The sequence below is a fragment of the Phragmites australis genome, chromosome 10, assembly GCF_958298935.1.
Source record: "Phragmites australis chromosome 10, lpPhrAust1.1, whole genome shotgun sequence".
Classification (NCBI taxonomy): domain Eukaryota; kingdom Viridiplantae; phylum Streptophyta; class Magnoliopsida; order Poales; family Poaceae; genus Phragmites; species Phragmites australis.
In genome coordinates this window covers 20974646-20998916 of record NC_084930.1, presented here as the reverse complement: position 1 = coordinate 20998916, position 24271 = coordinate 20974646, and the positions used below count along the sequence as shown (strand labels likewise).

The following is a 24271-nucleotide window of genomic DNA, read 5'->3' as shown; positions in this document are numbered from 1 at the left end:
GATGATGCTCCAGGCCTCAAGCACGGCCATCTGACCTCTGTGGTCATTTGACGCGATCGCTCTAGACCCCCTAATCCACTCGAAGCATTGATGCTAGCTCCGGGTATTTTGACCCTGGGGGCCTCGATCGAAGCCCTGCCCCGCTTAGTCGCTGCTGCTCCTCCTTGTTGCAAAGAGACATGTGAAACCCCTCACTTTCCGTAGACTCTTGTGCATTTTATTTTCTGGTCTTTGGTGGCATGGGACCACCACATGGTTGTGGGCTCGATCCCCACGGACGGCGCCAAATGTTGTAATTGTGATCGCAACACAGTGAACAATGTAATAGCTATTAATGTAATAACTGTTCATTCTCATTTTATATTGAGTGAGTAGGGGTATTTATAAGCATACCTCAACGACCCTCATTGTTATTACACATTTTCCCCTTATCCACATGAATATTCCTACTATCACTAGGGAATATTCTAGGGTATCCCAAAGGACATTATGGTCATTGTCAACATATATTGTCCTAAATAACAAAATCTTGACACCTGTCTTGGGGTGTCCCGCCCTAGATCCTTTGTCCGGATTGCTAGCAATCTTTCTTGGGTCACTCCATTGTCAGGTTTCAGCTAACTTCTAGGTCCCTCTTTAAGCTAGCCTTCACTCTGCTACTGAAGGGCCTCACGCCATCTCCCTTCGGTCTCAGGACTTTTGCTGGATCCTTTGTCCTTCAGGCCTCGCTGCACCCCTTCGGTCTCAAAGCTTCGCTATACTCTTCGTCCTTCAGGCTTCGCTGCACCCCTTCGGCCTTAGGGCTTTGTCACACTCTTCGTCCTTCAGGCTTTGTTCTTTGGGTTGCTATGCCTTATCGAGCCTAACTTTTGTAGAACATAAAAGGAACTATCCTTACATTGATGTGAGTCTCTCTATCTTGGTTTTTAGGAGACCATTGTGACTGAAGTCAACGAACGGGGGTTCATGTGGTACCATTCCCCCAACATAAATAAATTACATAGTTGTCCTTTTGCATGGAACTGTCTCCATTTTGGAGATCGTGAAGACAATCATTGAAAACTTGCAGTGTTGTTCACCAAAAATGTGGATGAATCCCAGTAGCAAATGTGATGAATTCTTTGTGTTAGAGATGTTGACAATGAATCATGGTAGCACTTATAGTGTGTTCTTGGTGATGGAGATGTTGAGAACAACCAACATGAACCTGCTATCGTGCGCTTGCCCGGGTGGTTTGCTCGCTCAGCTGGAGGAGTGGCCACTCGGAATCGATCCCCGGATCACGCACGTTGGTGGGGTGTTTGTGGGGCTGTTTCACCTACCTACATTCGAGTTTTGAGCAAACGCGGGTGCACATGGGGGATTGTTCCACTTGAAGGAGTAGAGTGCGCACGCGCATTGTACTAAAAAAACTACTATCGTAGATGGGTGAATGACTGGCACCTAGCGCTAACCAGTTACGGGAGGGTCTGGTGTAGCTCCCTTGGAGGCCATGGTACACTTGCCTGTGTTGAAGTGTCTCCTCTGCAAAGTATGTATCTTGAGGAGGTAAATATTGCCTGCAATATGAATGAATTTTGAGCTCAGTGTATCAAATGCACAAATTAGCTCGTTTCTTGTGAATGACCAGTTCCCTCTATGTCCAACATTGTAAGTCACCCAAACCCTACCCCAGCCACACCCCCACTTGTAGCCACCGCCACCCCCTTCCCCCGTCCTCGCGCCTCCTCCCTTGCCTCGCCGGCGCTGCCCTAGCACTGATGAGCTCCACACGTGGCCACCTCCCTCATCTCTCTCTTCATCCCACCTCCACCTCCCACCACCGTTAGCCATCTTCACTGCCCCTTATCGGTGAGCCTCTTGATCAGCTGTATAGAAATCTCCTCCCTGCTCCAATCTCATGGATCTACCTGTCGATTACCACTCACCAACCTCCTCCAATCTTACGACAAGTGGTGACGCCATATCTCGTGTCACCACCTCCCACCGCCAGGCCACACCCCTTCCTTCGTATGAACTCCAAACGCTAACCCATGACACGAATACGTCAAGAAGGGATGCCAAAGAGGACTGAGACAACCGGCTGGCAAACATGAATCACGAAGTTGAACGGATGTGCTTGTCGACAGATATTTTTCGTGATTTTCAGGCACCCGAGAGACACATTCTGTCTATGATTTCGGTTCGTGGATATATTTGGTTTGGCTGCTTTCATCAACGCATCCAATTTCTGAGGTCGAATGCGGCTGGCTCCACACGTCATAGAGACAGTCTGTCAAGTACCGCTCCTCCCCCTCCGCCCAACTCCCTTCCTCAGCGGCTCAGCCGTGTCCCTGCGCCCCCTTTCTCCCTTGCCTCCTCCTCGGTAGACGCGAAGCGGCGCCGCGCCGCGCCCGCGCGAATGCCGATGGTCTCCGGCGGCGAGTCGGGGGCCGGGGACGAGGTGGAGATGGAGAGGGCTGACGCCGAGGTGCGACAGTTTTCGGAGCAGGAGTTGCAGGACAAGGAGCAGCGCGCGCAGGATGCGCTCGCCGGCGAAGTCGCCGCCCGCCTCCCCGACCGCGGCAGGAAGCTGCGCGTGTCGCTCGCCGCCATCCGCCGGGAGCTCGCCCGCCGCGAGGCCCACCGCGTGGCCCCTCGCCCGCACGGCGGCGGCGGGACACGGGTGCAGGTGTGCCGTTGTTTCTCTTGTGTAGTCATTTGTCTTCGTGTGTGCGGAGCGGGTTATAGGTTCGTTTCTTGCTTCGTCTGGTCGGAGTTTGGGTCGAAGCCTTCGTAGGGGATGGATTGGTGAAGGTGGGGAGGGCTGTGTGATTAGTCAAACTTCAGTCTTCTGTTCTATGAAATGCCTGCAAGCTGTGTGCATTCTATTTTCTGTAGTGACGCATAGTTGTGATGCAATCTTGGCGGTGCTCGATTGTGGTTACCGAAAAATCTGAAATCAAAATCGTAACTTGCTAGAGTATATTATCAATTTTTCTCACTGTCTGGTTGTGCCTAGCATATATAACCGTAACTGTGTCCAGCAGAGCTATGTAACGAGGTAACAAGGATGTCTCATGCGATATAATGAAGTGGAATTATGGTCGTGGGGGTCCCCTGACTGGTGAAATGCCATAATTATGCAAAGCAGTAAGTGTTAGCCTTATTTTGGAATCCTTTGTTGCAGGATGACGACGGATGCGAAAGGATAGTTCGACCGAGGTGTGCCGAATCATCTGGTATGTTATTGATCTATGATTTTGGTGACTGTTCGAACTTGAATGTTTCCACAGATCACCGTTCTTAACATAGTTCATGCTCTCAGATAGACAAAAAGGTTGATATGTAATTTTGTGTCTGGAAATGTGCATGTTCGCTGTTATATCAAATATTCAATCAATGATGATTATGTATTCTAATCTTTTTCATATTCTACACTTACTGTTGTTGCTTACAGCAGTGCCAGTGTTGGCTGTGTATATGCCCTCTTTTGATTTTGGGCTTTAATTTCTTTCTCATTATTATATTTTTGACTATCACTTTCCTATGTGTAACTGCTTTATGACGATTCATTTTCGTGTTCCTTTTCCTTTCTTTCCTTAAGATATGAGCTCCCTGTTCTTAAACCTTCTAACTCAAGCATAAACCCTGTGCTTTCAATCAGACACGATCATATTGTACTGGAGTTAGTTCTGGATGAGAGAATACTCATCTTTTGCCTCATCTTTTTGTTCACCGTTTGATATAATCTGTGTAATCCCAACATCGTAAGATTTTCCGTGTAGCTGATCAATCGATCAAATCTAGAAATAGTTTAATAGCTTGGCTTAAGCAAATGAATACCAAAAGCTACATGATGGCCAAGCTAAAAATATTGCAAAAAAAAAAAAGACAATTGCTTTGCTTACAGTTCTTGATGAACTTAAACCCATCACAACTGGAAATTGACAATTTTGAGACTCTGTTATGGCCATATAACTAGATATGATGAGGACAATTCATCGCCAGAGTATGGATCAAGCAGGGAGAAAGCCTGAATGTGGTGCGTGCTTTTATATTTTATGCACTTCAAATATACCTTTTTCACCAACTTCTGGAAGTTTGGGTAGGTGAACGCATTTTTGTAGCTATTAGTTGTTTATACCATTGATTTATTTCTACAATTAATTTCTATACCCTTTGGCCCTTCTTTTAATTTATTTCTACAATTAATTTCTCTACTGCTCAAAATTTTTCTTCCCTAACCTCTTGTAGGTTTGGCTAGTGACTCCAATAAAAGTAAAGTAACCATAGCTGATTTCCAGTCTTATTTTGGGATGGATAAAAAGGTGAATATTTTATTATCTTGTATTTAAATCTCTTTTTGGTGGGCAAGTGATTTATGTTCTATACATTAGACAGGTGCTCACATATCTAGTTCGGAAACACGAAGAAGCCCCAACGAGCCTAACACTTTAGTAGAAAATGAGGGAAAGTTGTGTGAAGAGAAAGAGTCTTGTAAAACCTCTTTACAGCCAACAAATTCGTCTCATAGAGAGTTGTGTCTAGACAACTCAATCAACATGAAGAAGATATCTGCTGATGATGCCTCTAAGGACAATGGCCATAATAGGATGTGGGAACCTTCGTCCACACCTTCTCGTAAAAGGTCTGTGTTTATAGACTTGTGTCATACTGTCTAAAGATGCACATCTATTTGTTATTATTGTAACAAATGATTGCCCATTTAATTTGTGGCGAGATATAGAAATATCTTAATACTGGCATTTGGAACTCATTTACATAATTTACATGTTGATTTTGATTAGGGTAATCTGGTATTCAGGTCAGGGTTCAAATTGCTTTGAGTTTTCTGAAGTTGAATGTATCAATGTGAATACAATAAAACTAAAGCATTGATATGCAAACTGAATTGTATAAATTTGTGGCTGGACATTATTCTTCTAGACCTAAGTTGCATTCAGTTAACACTTAACCAGATGCTGAGCATTATCTGCTGTCATTAATAGCAATAGTTGTAATTGTCTGTTTACTATCTGGATTTTTCACAACATTTACTCCGCTATCCTGAAGCTTCGATCAACATGATATTGCAAGTAAACATTGTAGTTTGTAGCATATGATAAAACTGGATCTTTAGTTAACATTTGATTCTTCATGGAAATCGAGGGAGGGACCACTGGACATGTATGAATTGTTTGCAAAAAATCTAAGACGACTTCATAAAAGGCAACTTTTATGTATTCGTTAGTCATTCTCTTATGCATGCCCTAGTTTTACTTGCCATTGTGGGATGGTTGGGGTTGACTTGGCCAGGTTGATAATCACATATGGTAAAGTACATTGATCCATCATGTGCTGGAATGGACTGTATATGTGAACCATGATGATTCCATGTCTTTCTATGCAGTTTAACTGTATTGACTAATGGAAATGCTACAGTGATTTTTGTCTACATGAACACATCTCATGATCTCATGCATGCCTTATAAATAAAGATTAACTGCTGTCATCTATTTGTCATCCTGTGTATTTTACTAGGAAAGGAGCTGCTCCAGCTAACTTTTCAATGCGATTGAGATCAAGAAAGGTTAGTATGAACTTTCGCGATTTCTTATTATCGCAATTTTGTAAATTAGTTGTTTTTGGCCCACAGATTGCCATTTTTATGTTGCATTAATGTCGAATATCTAAATTCAAGTACTAGGATCGGCAGATCCCCAAGCGCTTCACTCTTTGGCAGTGGATAAAGCAACTAGTTTTATTTGTGCTTGCCTCTTGTGCTGGTTGATAATGTGGAAATGATTACTAGAATTTCAAATTGCGGGGAATGAAATACTGATATGTAGTGATGTTCATGTCACCTTTCTATGATACAAGAACCTTCAACTTTTGGGCCCTGTGCGCCTCTTTTGACATGCATGTTTCTTCTGAGGTGATGCTGTTTAATTTGATGGCCATGGGAGGATAAGAAATGTTGATGTACCATTGCACACAAAATAATACACATTGTTGTGAGAGAAATGTTATTATTGTCAAAATCAACGGCTTGGGTGCTGAGCATTCAGTTCATATTAATCTTTTGTCCAAAAGGAATTTCAAGTGCTGGTCAATATTTTTAAAGATTGGTCCTTAGTATGTTTAGAGCTGTTTAGTTCGGCCATAAGAAAGTCCTTTAGTCACTTTGGGATTCCTCTAGTAGGGAAGTGCATGCTTAAAAATCTTGAATTCATCCTTTATTTGAGAGAAGAAAACAAGGCAAGTAGTTGATATGTCTATACAAGTAATGCACTTGTGATGTTCTTCCCATATTGATATGTATATATAAGTAAGTATTGCTAGTTAAGATGCTAATGTCATGTCAGTGGAAGTATGCTAGGGCCGCTTGTCAGTCCTCTTGCAGAGGACAAATATAGAGGCAAGTTTGATGGTCTAGATTCTGGGTGTCACTGCTCATATGAGCACAAAATCAACTTTATAAAATTATAATATGTTATTAACATTTCGAGATAATAAATCAGCAATCTAAGATTTATCTTAGAGACCATACCCAATCAAAAAACAATATTATTTTAGGATTGGGATTCTGGAAGTTGTATTTTTGATGAGTAGTAACTGGAAAGTTTTGAATCTCATCGTCAGGACTTTTAGGAGTATCAGGGGAGAAAATATTTGCTTGAAAGCTTTGAATACTTGCCATGGTTAAGATGGATTTCAGCTTGAAGTTAGAACCTTTGCTATCCTATATGATACAATGCTTTACTTCTACCCTTTCGGTTATTTCTTGATTACTTTTAAAATGAATCCTGTGGTATCTGTATGTGGATATCTTCTCATGTGAACATCCAGACTGGTAAGGCCTAGCCTTCTCAGATTGAATCTGTGCTGAGTTCTGGGCTTCGGCTTGAACTTGTGGCTTGTTGGCGCCGGGTGATCACAGTAGAACCTGGACAGAGGGGTAGAGAGAGAGGAGCAGGGGACGGCAGGAGGGAGACAGCACGACAGATAGAGAGAGGGGGATAACAGAGGAATAATTGATTGCTTGCTTTGATCAGGCTTAATGCCGCATATATATAGCCGGCTAGGGAGTATCCCAGCCGGCCTACAAGTCCCAATTCAAATCTTCTTCTATCTCTAAACTCTATTTGTAATTCTTATCCTGATTTAAACTAACCAAACCTATCTTATCTCCTAAACCGAATTGATTCAAACCGAACTAGACTCTTATCCCTAAACCAAATTGAATTTATCTACTAAACCAACTATACTTCATCTTCTAAAACGACTTTGGACTCTTCTTGCGTCAGCTGTACTTCACGTCAGTTATATCATCACTCCCACCCTTGGCAAATAGTTCGTCCTCGAGTAAAACCGCTGGGTAGGCCTTCTTGAAGTCTTCCACTGGCTCCCAAGTAGCTTCAACAACTTCCATTCCTTGCCATTGAACCAGGATGTGCTAGATGCTACGCCAGAGGCTTATGCGAAGCACCTGGGCGGGAACCGGAACAACGCAACCACTATTCATGGGTGGCAGCACTGGTGGCTCGTCTAGGGGCATGCCAAGATAGCGTTTGAGTAGGCCCACATGGAACATGTCATGCAGGCGGGTGCCTTCTGGAAGATGATGGCGGTAGGCCATTGAACCCACCTGCGCAGTCACCTGAAACGACCCGACGAAGCGTGGGCTGAGCTTACCTGATGTATATGCGGACAGGGATTGCACCTGACGATGGAGAAGACGGAGCCAAACCAGTCACCCGCCTCAAACACCACCTCGCGATGCTGAGCTTCGTAGTACTTGCTGTATTGCTGAGCCTGAAGAAGACGTTCTTGAACAACCACCAAGAACTCGTCACGTTCACGGATCATGCCGTCGATAGCCACTACCCTTGCTTCACCCTGCGTCCATGGGAGAAGAGCTGGTGGTTCCTTGCCATAGACCACATGAAACAGTGACATGTGTAGTGCTGAGTGATATGATGTGTTGTAGCAATACTTGTAACAACCCAAATTCAGAACCCAAAGGAGATAAAAAAAATATTTTATAAAGAAGATAAAAACTTTTGCAAAATTAAATAAACCCTAAGTATATGTATGTGTATACAAACATATGTACCAAAGTTTTTAAGGCGTCGCCTAGGCGATAAGGCGCGTTTGTGTTCCTGGGCATCGCCGTTGCCATATTGGCACGCTTATGGCGTCCACCTTAGGGTGTTAGGCATCGCCTAGGTGTCACAAGGTGTTGGTTTGTCGCCTAGGCGTTCGAACGGACATCGCACGAAGAGAAATGGGTCAGGCGGTAGGGGAAATAGGGCAGTCAGAGCACGGGCGCAGGAAATCAGATGGAGTGGCGGGAAACTTGAGGGGACACATAAGAGCTAACAGAGAGAGAGAGAGAGAGAGAGAGAGAGAGAGAGAGAGAGAGAGAGAGAGAGAGAGAGAGAGAGCCCGGCACGCACCTAGAAGCGTGGGCGGAGGCGGTGGCTCGGCGCTGCCATCCAGTAGCTTCTACTTCAGATCTGGCGTGCCGCCTTCGTGTCCCCGCCGCCGTCTCCTCCCCATCTCCGTCGCCCTACGCCTTGACGACATCCTCTTCCTCCACTGCTCTTTCCGCCTACAACTGGCTGTGAGCTCCGGCACCTCTTTCCGCCTCCCATCCCCAATGGCCCGGCTGCTTCCAGGAGGCCAAATCGAGGTACATGTCCCTATGCCCTTCCTCTGCTTGTGCTTTGCTCTGGTGTGTGCCCAACTGCTTATTCTCCTTCTCCCTCGCATTGCCATGCTGCTTGCTCTGCTCTGATGTGTGGCTGTGTGCTTGTGCTCAGTGCTGTTTGGCTGTTTGCAATGCTATATACTTAGGCTTTGCTCCGTGCAATGTGCCGTGCTGCTAGCCTGCAACTTGTGTATCAGTAAATGTACTGCTTTTTTAGTGTTTTATGCTCTGCTTATGGAGATAGGTTGCTGTGCTTTGTGATGGACTCTTTGTTTACAACACATGATGCAAGAGGTATCGTGAAGAGCAGTTGGAAAGGGGAGAATGGTTCGTGGGCTCAAGAATTGGCAGCAAACAAGGTGTTACGTGCTTTGCGGTGTCTTTAAAATGCTTAGTTGATGAAATAATAATTACCCTCTTCATAACGCCTAGCAAGTGTGTATGGCGTTGCCTAGGCGTCCTCCATACTCACCTAGGTGTTATGAAGGGGGTGGGTCACCACGTCTCACCTTGCTGACTTAAAAACCTTGATATGTGCATATATATAATTATGTATATATGTGTATAGACATACATATATGGAAGGAGCTTATAAGTATATATATATTTTTATAAATAAATAACTGCTTGATAATTGTTTGTTTTGCTTATATGTGTTTATATACATAATGGGAGTATATATGTATATATAAGTGTACAAATATAAGTATACTAGTATAGGAATATAGAAAAAAGGAAGAAACGAAATAGAAAAGGAATAATGATGTGCGTTTGCTCGATCTTCCAAAAGGTAATATGATAAGTCGATTGGTGGAATTTCGACGTTGATGATCCAAAGGTTCCGAATAGAATAGATCGAGAACCTTCGCAACCACTACACCACCACTCCGTGATTATCAACCGTGTTAAGACACGGTTGATCTCGCCAAGAAGGTTTTTCCTGCAAGCGAATTGAGAACACAAGCAAGAACAGGTAGATGCAATCTGAATATTGCTAATTATCAATGAAGTACTCGGGGTTTAACAAACCGATAAACGGCGAAACTATATAAAACAGAATAATCTAAACTAAAACGCGAGCCTAAACTACGACGGCTACTGTGTACAAAACCCAACAGGGTCCAAAAATGATGGTGCAACACTTTATTCCTTCGACTCTGACTATACCATAAGGAATATTTGGTCGACCTCATATCCATTGGAAAGGGCTCGTCGTAAACTTTCCAGAATGTCCAAGATTACCTAAAACGGACTTCGTATGAGAGAGTTATACCCGTTTTACTGATATGCTATCCTGCTACTCCACGCGCCATAGGAGTTGTAAAGTTGTAAAGGTGGTGGGTCGCCACACCGCCGTAACAACAATAATCATCACATGCCAACCAACTTGCTCAAACCCTAAGTTCCATGTTGCTAAAAACATTATCACCATTTTATCTCATGTTGCATAGTACCATGATCAAAATTATTATTCCAAGTGTATGATCCAATTCCCAAGCAAGGCTATGGCCCTGTTTGTTTATGCTTCTGGTGTCTTCTGCTTCTCAGAAGCCAGAAGCTAAAACAAATAGCCTGTTTTTGTTGGTTTCTGACTGTGGTTTCTGAGAAGCAAAAATAGTCTTTACTACAACAGAAGCCTGAGAAACTAAAAGCAAGTCTGAATGTGCTTGTACTAGAAGTAGGCTTCTGGAGAAGCCGCAACTTGTAGAAGTCCAAACAAATAGGGCCTAAGCAATTCTACCCTTGATCCGACAAAAACTGAGGTAGCAAGGTAGATATGAGAAAAACTAAGTTAAATCTTTCTTGGGTTTCCCACCGGCAACTATAAGTGTGCAACTTTAAAACAAAAACATTTAGAAAGCTTATGATCAAAATGCATCAAGGACAACTTGCTTTCACCATGATGCTCAGCAGGATCCTCGAATTCTTGGTCCTGTAAACCTACAAACTCCTCTTGGACGTCGGTGTCTAATCGCAAAATAAAACAAGGCAATAAACACCAAAAGCCAAGAACAAGTCCAAAGCACACATAACAACTCAAATTACTATTTTTATGTTTTTGGTGAATTATTAGCGAATGAAACGATTAGATCGGAGTTGCAATTGTGGAAATATAGCTTTGGAAGGGTGTAGGGATTTTCTTGGAATTTTCTGAAGGCTTCTGGTATTTTATGGGAATTTTCTAGATTTTTTAGCAATTATCTGGAATTAAAAAGGATTTTTAGGAATTAAAGAAACACTAAAAATAATTAAAAGAGATTATTCAAAATTATTTTACTAAATAAAAACTCATTTTCTGATTTGTCATAATTACTTACCATTTTTCCAGAATTAAAAACGTTAAAGAAAACTTAATTACATATTAAAACTATTATTCTATATTTTTTAACATTTATTCAAATTTTATTCATTTTTTAATCGCTAAAAGAATTAAAACATGATTAAACATTTTAATTAAGATTTATTTTACTAAGAAAACATTTTTAAAACCCTTCTTTAATAAATTAAATAAGTTTTAGAATTTTTCTAATTAAGAAAAAAATATTTTTGGATTTAGGATTTTTGGAATTATTTTTCTAAAGGAAAACCGATTTATTGCGCAATGATGACTTCAACAAGGGATTAAAAAGAAAAATGAAAAAGGGATGTTTATGGGGCTGCCATGCAGGACGAGTGTCCACATGACGCGCTGATGTGGGTGTGCTGACGCGGATTACATATGCTGACTGGGCTAAGACGAAAGGGTACGAGGATGTTTTAATCTCAACCATTGGTGTGAGATCTAGCGGTGGAGACTTATGTTTTCTTCTCCCGGCGCGGGATGAGATCAGCGGCGGCGCTTCGTCGGAGAGGGGCGAAGAGGGTGTCACGGTGGCCTAAGAGCTTCAACGAGCAGCGGAAGAGGTTCTCCGGGCGATGGGAACCCGTTTGAGAGGCATTTGGTCGTTGGGGAGGCACACGACGGCGGCGAGGAGCTTCGACGCAGGTGCTCTTGGGCTACGCTCTCGCACTGGAACATGAGGGAAAAGGGCGCAAGGAGCTCTTGGATGCCAATGGGGGTCTGGGGGGATTTTTATAGCTTGGAGAGGGGTTCCGAGTCAGCTTAGGTTTTAGAGTCCGATGGCAATCGCGTGCGAGGTTTCCATGTTGCTAAGCATCAATTCCTCGATTGATGGCTCCTTGTTCGCGTTTTCAAAATAGGCGGTCACGGGGATTTCTTCCCTTTCTTTGGGCGCTGGATTGAGCGTGTGTGTCGGGTGCAATACAGAGCGAAGAAGGGAAAATGGGAGGTAAAAGTGGAAGTTGACTAGTGTGAGGAACCGTCCAAATAATATTCTAATTAATCACTAAGAGGATCATTATTGATAATCATAATTTTGATGATTAACCAGAATATCATCCCGGTAGTCCCGGCACGTGTTTTGTGCCCAAGGATCGGAACACATGCCTTCAACATGTACATCACAACATAGCTTAATAAAGAGCGAGTAATAAACATTTATATTACAAGTATTAAGCATGCAACTAATTTCAACAAATTACAACAAAAGTGAGCTAGGAGGAGACAAGACCCCTCAACCCCTAACCACAAGAGAACTACGCAGCGGAAAGTTAAACTTATAAACAACAAAAGAGAACAGCGCCATATGCCCTTAGGCACCGTCTCAAAAACGCCATTTTCAGAGTAGGATGCATTACTCTTGCCCGTCACCCTGATCGGCAGGCACAAAGTGGCCAAAAACAGCCTCCTCACTAGCAACAGGAGTACCTGAAAACGTAGGCATGAGTACGAAGGTACTCGCAAGACTTAAACCATATAGAGCACATATACATAGCTCGATTTCAAGGATTATGCATTGACCATTAGCAAGGATGAACTACAGATTAAGTAAAACATATGCACTAAGCCTCCTTGACATTGTGTGAGCGATTGAAACTTAACGAAAATATATGAAAACTACCCTGCAACTAACAACTGAACAAGTGTAACTGTAAACATGTATATCAATAAGTAACAAGTGCCCACATCACCATCTCGCACATATCGAACCACAAACCATACTCGAAACTCTACGACCGATGCAGATGGACAGAAGCATGCTCATGACCGAGAGCGCGGTAGTTCGAACTGTTTATACACCCTGCAGGGGATACTCTTGGACTCACACGACACGAGAACCATTCGGCTTGTGCCACCGGCCAAAGTGCACATAAGGGGTACTCGTGACAACATTTCTCAACCAGCCCCAACTATTTAGATCATGCATCGCTCGGCGCGGCGGTACTAGAACTACTCCCGGAGCAAACTAGTACCGCTACAAGCCCGCCCATTCACACCGTCGATGTCCACGCCCAAAAAACCACAGCTACGAAGGTATTCAGCTCGCCTTATCATTAGATCGGCATGTGGTGAGTAAGGTAAGTGCTAAAGCTAAAAACATCGATGATCGGTGCTTAATCGGCGCAAAGCGGTCTACAGTGTCTGGTTTCCTCTACCGACCTACCTAGTGGAACTCCACATCCAGACAGGACAAAACACCTCCTAGCACCGTCCACACCTCACCTCGTACTCACCACTCATACAACCATCTCAACCTTAACAAGTGTATGTAATCATAAGAAGGTACTATGCTCGCAAATAACGGGATGCGCTGTCGTTCGACTTCTACCGAATGACCTAAGCATGACTAAGTATATAAGTCGAACTCATACCTAGACATTGATAACATCTCAAAGCTACAAGGAATGTAAATACACAAGTATTCAAATTAGAAGAATGCAACCGGCATAGGTTCTACCCATTGATACACGACACTAACTCACTATACATGCATACATACATAAGCATATTTCATTAATTTTAGACTTATCTAATTACACAAGAGAGATCAATATGCTTAGTTGCTTGCCTTGATACACTGACTCGCAAAGGTGAGGTGCCTCCGGACCGCCCTCGCTCGCCGGGATCGTCGGATCGGCGTTCTCTAAAAAGAATAACGCGTGCAATGCCATGAGTATGGATGAAATGCAACAATGCTTGTCATAAGATGCGCAAAACATGTTAAAAGTGCAAACATGCGAGCTAGAACAAAATTGGGACTCAAACCAATTTGAAAAGTTGCCGAAGTGCGGAACCTCTGGACATATGCGAACTATCCGCAAAATTATGCAGAACATCCGGACATTGTGCAACTCAGGCAAACTCTGGACTATCCGGAGAATTCTCCGGATACTTCGGACATATGCGGACCCTCCGGACTTTTGTCCGAACACTTCGGACCTAGGCTGAAAATGTGTTTTTGACGATTCGTCGATCGATGTAATCTCAAACTTGAATCTATACTACATACTCCTGCGCATATACCATACCAAAGGTTCTAGACTAACTTTGTAGCTTAACCCTAAGAAAATCTTGAATACAATTCAAATTGCCATTTTCCCCGAAAGTGTGGACCCTCTGCACTTTGATGCGGAACCTCCGCATTTTTGCGGACCCTCCGCACTTTGATGCGGAACCTCCGCATTTTTGCGGACTATCCGCACTATTATGCGGATACTCCACACTGCCCAGAACTTCTTTGATTTTGGGGAAAAAATTGCCAAATCGAATTGCGATTTTTTCCAACTAAAGAGGAACACGTTTGAGATGGTTTATGGAGTTTAGAATTCACTCATCAATCTAGCAACTCGATTGCTAACTCAAATCTCATCTAAATCCTTATTTTGGTTCAAAATCTCAAAAACTCATGAACTTTGCTAAAACTCGAAATCGATCAACTAAATCACGAATTTTTGCCATGGGGAGCCTAAGAGACTTACTCAAGATGCTTGTGGAGTTGGGTGACCGCCGAGGAATGGAGGAAACATAGGAAAATCGAATCCGGCTCGAATCTTTCGAGAAAACGAAAACGAATTGGATGGATGAATAGCTTATGAGCTCTAGAATGCAATGGTACCACACGCACACCTTCAATCCCTCTCTTGAGCTCGGATTTTGGAAGAAATGGAGAGAGGGAGTGAGAGCTTGAGTGGGAGGGGGAGCTCGGGTGGGGACGTGAGGGAGAGTGAGGAGAGAGAGTGGGCAGGTGGGGGCTGCCCACTTGAGTGGTTGGAGTAGGTGAGGTGTGGGGCCCACGTGTTAGAGAAAGGAGTCCGTTTTGACTGCGAATTCAACTCTTTTCTCTCCCGAATTTTCTTTCCACATCCAATTAACTTTTGACGAAGTGCATTAGTATTCCCAATTACAATTATGCAAAATTAAACATAATGCTTAAGAAGTATGATTATGAATTTGGGACATGACAACGAGTGGGCCCTGGCGTGAGAGGGGCGCGGGAGCAAGTGCCAGGGCGAGTGCGTGGGTTGGCACTGGGCGGCTTGTGGAGCGTGCGAGCGTGGGTGGGGAGTGGGCCGGCAGAGCTGGGCTAGAAAAGGAGGCCGGGGGAAGGAATTGGCACGGGTCAGAGGTGAGCATGAGTGGGTTGGGCTGGATTGAGGGAGGGAGGGCAGTGGTTGGGCTAGAGAGGAGAGGGAGGCTCGAGAGAGGATTTGGTCTTTTCTTTTTATTTTCTTCTTTCTTTTTCTCATTTCTCAGTATTTCTTTATTTATTTTTCTTGCATTTTCTTTATTCCATTTATTTGGTTTATGAAGAAAGGCATTAGGACATTTATTTAACATTTTTCTTGAGAAAATTTTATATAGCAAAATTTGGGCTGTTATAGCTATCCTTCCGACGGATGTTTATCCCTCTTATGATCCTAGGATCAATACACAGACATTGTTGGCTAAGTTACTTTTTTCTTGCACTCATTATTACTTATTTGATTACTCTTCCAATTTTGATCTGATTTTTGTATTGTGATTCAGGGGGAGGTTGTTCTTCTTGATGGAGACACAAACCATCCAGAAGCTGCTGAAGAAACATCCAATAACTGGTAAATATTTCAATTCATCTAGTCATTTTGCTTATGTTGGAATTCCCATAAGTGTGAATGTGTACATCATAACCTGCTGTGTACTATATGTCGCAAATGCATACTTACGTAGCTGGTTGGTGTATTGTTGTTTGCAACAAGCCACTAGACTAAGCAATAAAGTACCTCGTATTTTTTCCCTTCTGGTTCTGGCTAACAATGCTTATGGTTTGCATTAGTACCTTCTCTAGATTATTGACTTCTGTTGACTAATGCTGGTACATCATTTTTTTAGGGATGCAGGGAAACTATACTATCCTTCAAGGTTGGCATTTAAACTAATAGAACTTTTTTACCTTCTTTTGATACATAGTTCATGGCTATTGTACTTGTCTTACCCACAGGGACCACCCTAATTCTGTTGAGATGTCTACTGATGACATAAGATGTCTCCAGCCTGAATCATTGCTATCCTCACCTATAATGAACTTCTATATTATGTAAGTACTGTTCTCCTTTGCCTCAAAAAAGTATTGTTCTTATATATTGTCAAGAAGTAATAATGGAAGTAGCAAACTCAGTTGCTCATATTGAAGTTGAAGATGTTTTCATGAGTTGATACACTTAGGACTGTATTAGTTCACCTTTGGCATGTACTAATCAGTAGTCGATGTCCATTAATTCTGTGGGTATTGTGTTTCATTAGGTTGTGATTCTTTGGGTATTGTGTTTCATTAGGTTGCTTACCATCTATTTGGTTGGTTGAACCAACCCATACATGCACGGGGTCGTGCAGGATTTGAGTAGGTCTAGCTGTTTGGTTCGTTGAACCGTACCAGTCTGTCTAGAATGAGATGGTTCAGATTCTTAAAATATACTGAGAAGATGCTGTATCGAGCCGTGCAACAAAATTGGTCGAACGACCTCGTACAGGTTTTGTCAACTCCGCTAATCACTTGAGGCTAGTGATAATTAGTGGTTATTAAGGATTTTTAGTTAAATATTAGTTACAATTAGATGCTATTAACCCTAACTAATTATTATTGTGGGTATTTAGTGATGATTATTGACAAATTAAGTTATGATTAACTAGAATTAGTAATTATTAGTACTAATTAGCATAGTTTGTTGATAATAACAAATATAAAAATTATTATTTCTATAAAAGAATTAAGTTATACATAGATATAATATATGGCTTTTAAGCAACTAAACACATTCCCATACTATCCCATACCCAAATACATTCTCGTACCATTTCATACAACTAACCAAACAACCTATTTTTATCACTTATCCAGGACCATCCCATTCCATTCAACTTCATTCAACCAACCAAACGCTACCTTATTAGCTCATATGCAACATGGAGCCAATCCTGAATAGTGGTTTGTTTTTTTATAACATTGAATACCTGGGAGTTTTGGAACTTCTTGGACAACATTTTTGTGATGATTAGTTTCACTAGATATTCTGTGCTAGTATTTCATAGTGAGGCCTTAAAAAAGATCATCTTGTGTTCTTAAATGAGTTGTGGCATAGAAGATAGCTAATAACCAAGTTGATTCTAGAAATGGTACCTAGTGTTACTTGGACATGGATACGAGTGTCGGAATCTGACTCGGATTCAGGTGTCCGATTCGGCAAAGAAAATTTGGATATGCGAAATACAACTCGGAATCTGACTCAAATTCGGGGTGTCTGATTCAGCAAAAAAATTTGGACACGGATGTCTAGGTAACACTGATGGTACCTAGCTCAAGTCATCAGCTCATTTTTTGAGTTTACTTTTGACATGGGAAATCACATCTGTCTTTCACATTCTAATTCATATAAGCAACAGAAAGATGATTGAAGAAATGTTGACTTCACGATGATTCTAAACATGATTATCAAATGTTATCATCCGCATAATGCTTACCATGAACCTTACAGTGATATATCGATGGTCAGAACTGAGTAAAGCTTTGAATTATTTTTCACAGATATTGTAACAACAAATAAAAAATTGCTTTGAGTTTTAGAAGAAATGTAGCTGTCACTTCAAGCATCTATATTTAATATATATTCTTACCTTGAATACCACAAACTATGAAGCAAACATGAGCTAGCCCATGTCATGCAGTCATACTTGCACATTTTGATCCTATAAATAGAATTTGCTTGGCTGTATATGCCATACCGGGGTTGTCATGTGGCCTTTTGACTTTCCAAAATGGTCTAGTGTAAACTTACTGACTTATTTCTTGCCTTAATGTGGTAATAATTGAACTTTTTGGTTATTTTATCTGGTGGTAGTTGTTAGAGATATATTGTGATTTATTGTGCCTGTGTAATATCCCGATGCTATAAGGGGCTCTTTGCATATTTGCTCACCTGTACATGTATATATTACTGGCTTATGGCCTCTATAGAATACAAGTTGATATTCCTAACAGTTATTTTGTTGGACACTCCAGGAATTACATTTCCATGTTCTGATACATGCATCGAAGTTTGCAAGTTACCTTTTTCTGACCTGTTTCATAACAGTCATAACTAGATTTTCTTGTAGGTATCTACAGGGACCAATGTCATCAATTATTAGACCAAGAGGTGAGTATCACATTTTCAACACATACTTCTTTAGCAAACTTGAAGCCCTTACATCAAAGGTAACATTCTGTATTATCCTTTTTACTTCATGCTTTCTTTTCTTGTTAAAATTAGAAAATCTAGTGATTATTGTACTTGATATTTTGTATTCTAGTACATATTTAATATTACATGAGATGAACACCAACACAGATGAATATGCAAGATGCTTCTCAAGGACAAATGCAATGCAATCCAGGAATAAGCAAAAGATGTCTGGTGTTCAAGCCTATTTATTTTATTCCCTCCAGTCACAAAAACTCAGTCACAAAAACTGAAAAAAGTGACTGGTAATTGACAGGGTCTCCACAACACAACTTTGACCACTATTTTCTATTCACTTACATCTATACAAATCAGTAAAATTACAACGTTATGAAATACTTATCGAGACAAATCTGCATATATCATTTTCACATGCCCATTTTAAATTTTCAGACAAGTTGATAGCCAAAATTGAAAACACTCAACGACATGCAACCCAAAATGTCACCTTTTTGTGAATGGAGGGAACAGACTTTTCGTTGGCCAATTGCAGTAATTATTGGCTACATGATGCCTAAATAGATTAAGTTTAATTTATACCCGAACATAGCAGTCAACTTCCAGTTACAAAGGGTTTATGTCGCGTTCCCCCCGGGACGCCGTCCCGAATTGAGGGTCAGGAACGAACGGGGTCGACGTCCCAATTCTGAGAGGATTGTCGCCCCTTTGCCGCACAAATCGATTGCAGGGTTCAATGCATATGGATTAGGACGTTGACCATTTGCCACACATGTAATATACAATGGAGCTTAGGGCTTACCTGATGTGAATGTGATGCAATGCCCCGACCTCGACCATGATCTCCGTCGACGGCAGAGCGCTGACGGCGCGGGGAGCGAACCTCACCGGCGGAGCGCAGGCGGAGCGCAAACGGAGCAAGGACGGACCATCGCGGTGAAGCACGGACGGCGGAGACCTCATCACTGTGGAGCACGACGGTGTGGATCCAGCGGGAAGGAGCGGTGATAGCATAGATCCGAAGGGGAGAGAGCGATGGCAGTGTCCTCGTTGGCTGCCGGGTGTCGATCTAGTGGGGAGGGAGTGGGAGAGGGAGGGAGAGAGAGGGGAGCGATGGCTGCCATCAGAGACGGAGTGTTGGGACTGGGACGACGGCTGATTTGGGGAAGTTCGAGTGAGAATAGGAGAGAGAATAGTGAGAGTTTGTTGGTGCCCTAGTGTTTGGGCTGGATGTTCTATACAAGCCACTGGTGATTTGGGGAAGAGAATGGGCTGGATGTTTAGTGGGCCGTCGGACCTTTGGCTTTAGATCGAAATGTTCTATAATAGACAGTATAGATAGGTTACAGTGTTGAATAATGTTGGATAATAGCCTTTAGTTGGAACATGACCGCTATAATATATCTATAGAAGTAGCCATCGCCCCGAGTCATCGACCTGGATTATTTTGGGTCACGTTCCACGTTTCAAACTAGCGCCTCGAAGAGGTATACCCCCGTCGCACCACAATTTTGTCAGGTGTCGTCCCGCGTCCCTCGAACCCGTTCCTCGACCCAATCGTCCCGGAATTCTGGTGACTATGGTTTAGCTAGTACCCAGAAAATACTTCATATTTGTTTATATTCCTACCTTCTCCAAAGAATGCATGTTCAGACCATGCGTGCCATTGCAATTTCACACACCCATGTAGGGATTCTAAGGTGGTCGAGATGCATCATTGCAAAGTACATATATAGTAAAAAAAATCTTTTTTTTAAAAAAATATTACAAGATACACACTCCTAGATACCATTGTGCATTCACACACACACTCAAGTGTGCCTCCGAGCACTCTCATAGAATCGTGAAGGCCAAGAATAAATCCATGACTTCATGGAGCACAGGATGTGCTTTCCCTTCTAGGTGTACTTGTGTGTGCACAAAGGTGTGGACTGGGATTCGAACCCTGGTGAGTGGAGTCATACCATCACAACTCCCATCACTCCACCAAGCGGTGGGTTCCGCATAATAGAAGAATCTGCAGTTGATGAGTAGACGATTTGGAGCTTGCAGGGACAATAGAACACTCATGTTGCATAATAATGTTAATATGGGCCAGCAAGGGATTGGAATGGTTGACTGCTGCAGAGCATGCGCGGTAGTGCACTGGCATGGGTAGCAACACGACGGAGTCAGTATGAGAAAAAACCGCACATGTCTGTTTTTTGGGAGAGTGAGTGCACACATAAAATTGTGGTTTGGGATATAATGGGAGTGTTGCAGCCACACTACAATTTTTTTGGTGTGATGTACTGGAAAAAATACGCTTTTATAGTTCTCATAGGAAAATTAAAATTTGATGCCTGCGGTGTCAACATGTTTTTGTGTCATATATTACTATGTGTTAACTATTTATTCTTTTTTTCTTCATCTGAAGGAGGACAAGACCACTTGTTTTTTAAATTTGAGAAGATGGTGGAAGGGTGTAGATATATTTCAGAAGGCATATGTGTTGTTGCCTGTGCATGCAGAGTAAGTAATTTTGTTCTCTATTCTTGAGATATGTTTTGCTTGATGTAGTTGAGATCAGCATTTCTTCTACTAGGTGTTCCGATTATATTTTTGAAAACCAGACCAGATTGGCGGTTTAACCACAAAAAATTGGAAGTGCCTGGTCTGGACCGGTTTGACACAATGACCACCCTTGCATTTGAGCTGCCATAAAGCAGTCCAACAGACCGGTTTTCCAGTAAATCGGCATCAAACCGGGCCAGATGGACAGCTGCACCTGGGAGCCACTTAAAAAAATAATATGTGCCCATGGCGATTCGAAACCGAGATGTCCAAGGGCAAGCACAAAGTGCTAACGCTATGGCTGTAACCAACAGGGCAAGGATTCTTTGCTGTTCTCAATTGGGAGATCACATCTATTTAACCCTTATTTCTCCCTAAATGTTGTAGATTTTGCAGATATCATGTACATTAATAATATTAAAGTCAATAAACAAAAAAATAATAATTCTACATGCCCATATAATTTATGATTCTGCAGGCAAATCATGTACTTTGTTGAATAATATGTTTTGAGGCAATGCAAAACCAATATTTATAATTTGGTTAGCACTTTAATGAAAACTGAGCCAAGTAATCTAACACTCGCCTCTAGTTTTGTGAACTCTCATCATGAAGAAGTACACATATATTCTGCTGGTTTTCCATGGAAACTGTACTGTTTATTCTCACATACTTGTGAAGAACAATTGTGTGTAAAGTTGATTGGGACATGACCTCATCACCGCTTACCTACCTCTACGATAGTAATTTGTTACTTCTAATATTTTGTTAAAGAAGCTAAAATTTTTGCTCTTATGGTTCCAATTGGTCAGAACACACTGGAGTCTGGTCATTGTATGCATGCCAGCAAAAGAAGATCAAACGGGTCCCATCATACTTCATTTGGATTCACTGAAGTTTCATAGTAGCAGATTGATCTTCAATGTTGTTAGCAGGTCAACAATCTTGATAGCTTTGTGCAGTTCTATTTGACTGGCAGTTGTTGTACTCATATGGCCTTTATTATGCCCTTTATTTTAACAAACACAAGAATGTGATGATTCTGGAGTTGTTCTTTGGATTACTAACTCCAGAATATTTTGGTAGTATTATTTGTTGATGCCATTAATTCCGTTTGTATTGGTGTGAAGACATTCATGATATTATTTTGGATATGCTGTTTTATTTTCCTTCTATTTATAGAACCTCACATATTTGTTTGCAGATTCCTTAAAGAAGAATGGAACTACCTGAATGCGAATGTTTCTTTAGCAGAACTTCCCTTACGAGAAACTGTGTGGAAGAAACTTCCTTGTAAAATCGAGAAGAAAACAATCGAGGTAATCCTGGGTGTTTCTTCCATTTGAATTACTTCTTTTTAAAGGAAAACTGGAGGGGAGGTCCCTTGAAAGGCATTACTGCAGTATGTGTGCTAGGGGTTAATCTTTAGCTAATAAAATGTGTGTATTCAGTAGCAGTTTGCAATGGTATGTGCCTCTCTAGGTTGTCATTTAAACATGTGGATGGCTATGGTACAAACAACATTATCTACAAAATGCTTCTCAACCTTTTCCTCCCCACGAGTTTTCCACCTTCTATCCTCTCCAAGTCCACTTGTGGAAAACACATGTAATGTAGCATACACAAAATACAGAAACTGGTGGATGTAAAGTGTACAAAATACAAATACATGTAGCATAGTTAACATATTCCCACATGTTGAAACAAAAATAGAAACACTAGTAGATGTTTGGACATTTCTCTTGCGAAAATTGCATCAGACCCACTTGCCATGTTCAAAGTCGTATATTTTTCATGTCCTTTTAATACTGATGATATGTCACATGTGATTCCACGTAACTGCATATTTAACATATGCCCTTTAATTTTGGAATTTGCTTCCCCTTTTGTGCAAATTTTCTCCATTTCCTTGATATGTATAGGTTCACAATATCTTGTCTATTCAGAAAATCAAGAGCACAACTCTTGCAATAAACATTCTCTACATGTAATGGTGTAAAAGAGGTCGAGTGGTAGTAATAGACTAATATGTCATTTAATAGGGGTACAAAATGACACAAACTAGATATGGTGCCTACTTGGTCTTTGTAAATAGTTAGGTTGAATAAACATTTTTCGAAACGATGCGAGTACCATCCATATTGCTGAAACCTGTGAAATTATACTCTTACTGCCTTGAGAAAATTGCATAGAAGCAACAACAGAGGGATGAATTCTTTTGTTTAAGATCAGTTCAAGATGAACAACAAAAACTCCATTTACACTTTATCCACACTTGTTAGCAATTTTCTAAAAACAGCATGTGTAAAATTGCACCAATTTATAGAGTACATATTTCTTTAGACGGCAAAGTATAGGTAGATGTTGTCAGTACCCTTACACCCTTTTACCTATTGTTGCCAGGTGCCGCAGCAGGAGAATGATTTTGATTGTGGCCTGTTTGTGCTTTACTATATGCAGCGGTTTATTCAGGAGGCACCTGAAAGGCTTCAGAAGAAAGACCTTTCTATGGTCAGTCACCATTTCTTAATGTCTCTCGCACTTTGTGCTGTGTGCCTGTCTATTTGCACAGAGCACTCTGGCCTGTCCATGGATATGTGTGACTCACTTGGTTTACCTTTTGTGTTAGTTTGGCAAAGGGTGGTTCCGACCTGAAGAGCCATCTCATCTAAGACTTGAAATTCGCCGTTTACTTCAGTCGTGTGGGGAAACTGAATCTAAGAATGATGCGACCGAGCCATCGTGTGCGGAAGCTGAATCTAACAATGATGCAACCAAGCCACCATCGGAAAACTTGTCAGAAGCAGTTGACGTTACCGCAGAAAAATTGTCTGCTTCTTTTGAAGAGAACTGTAGAAGTGGTTGATGCTGCCACGAAATGCTAACATCTGACTCTGGAATTTTTCTGTAGAGGGGACAGATCGCACTTGTAGACCTTGTAGCCGCTAGGTTGTTGGCTTGTGCTACATGAAGAGGAAACTTGAGGGTGCATGTATATAAACCTGTAGCTCTTAATGTGTGGAAAATACCGTGTATAGTTCAGTAGCGAAACTGGGTAAATTTGTCTTCTTTAAACTTTGGGTTATTTTGTGAGCTTCACCGCTGCCGCCAACTTGTTGGCGAGCACGCAGGCCTCCCGCTCCTCAAGCAGCACCTTGACCTCCGACTTTATCTCATTCCCTGTGCTCCTCGCACTCTTTGGACACCTTATGTCCGCTCACCATCTGAGATGTTGCACAACATCATGAGCATGGTATCCACATCGAGCACATGAAAATGCAGCTGTGGCAATCGACAAGTAGAACATCTGTCAATCCAGCCAGATTTTGGGGCTTGAACCAGAATCATTGGGTAGAGAGCTGCACACTAACCTTGGCTCCATTAACCTTTTGTGCACTGAGGAAGGGAAGAAGAGCCTACTCGAACCATGGATGGATGGATCGGGGCAAACCCACAGCTATCTGGTTTGGA

At 41.9% G+C, this 24271-nt stretch overlaps 1 protein-coding gene across 1 annotated transcript; it reads left to right on the top strand.

Annotated features, from left to right (window-relative positions):
• Window positions 1-2232: 2232 nt before the first annotated feature.
• On the top strand, window positions 2233-23875 carry LOC133930313 (ubiquitin-like-specific protease 1D). The gene is made up of 14 exons (XM_062376945.1): window positions 2233-2671; window positions 3170-3221; window positions 4237-4310; window positions 4380-4630; window positions 5524-5572; window positions 15564-15631; window positions 15906-15935; window positions 16015-16110; window positions 18165-18264; window positions 20664-20758; window positions 21613-21735; window positions 22005-22119; window positions 23204-23311; window positions 23430-23875. The coding sequence occupies exons 1-14, from the start codon at window positions 2402-2404 to the stop codon at window positions 23664-23666; spliced, it is 1668 nt and encodes a 555-aa protein (XP_062232929.1). The 5' UTR covers window positions 2233-2401; the 3' UTR covers window positions 23667-23875.
• The last annotated feature ends 396 nt before the right edge of the window (window positions 23876-24271 follow it).

Coding starts and splice junctions, on each gene's coding strand:
- LOC133930313 (XM_062376945.1), top strand. CDS start 2,402: ATGCCGATGGTCTCCGGCGGCGAGTCGGGGGCCGGGGACGAGGTGGAG. Junction 2,672..3,169: donor GCGGCGGGACACGGGTGCAG/GTGTGCCGTTGT, acceptor CCTTTGTTGCAG/GATGACGACGGATGCGAAAG. Junction 4,631..5,523: donor TCCACACCTTCTCGTAAAAG/GTCTGTGTTTAT, acceptor GTATTTTACTAG/GAAAGGAGCTGCTCCAGCTA.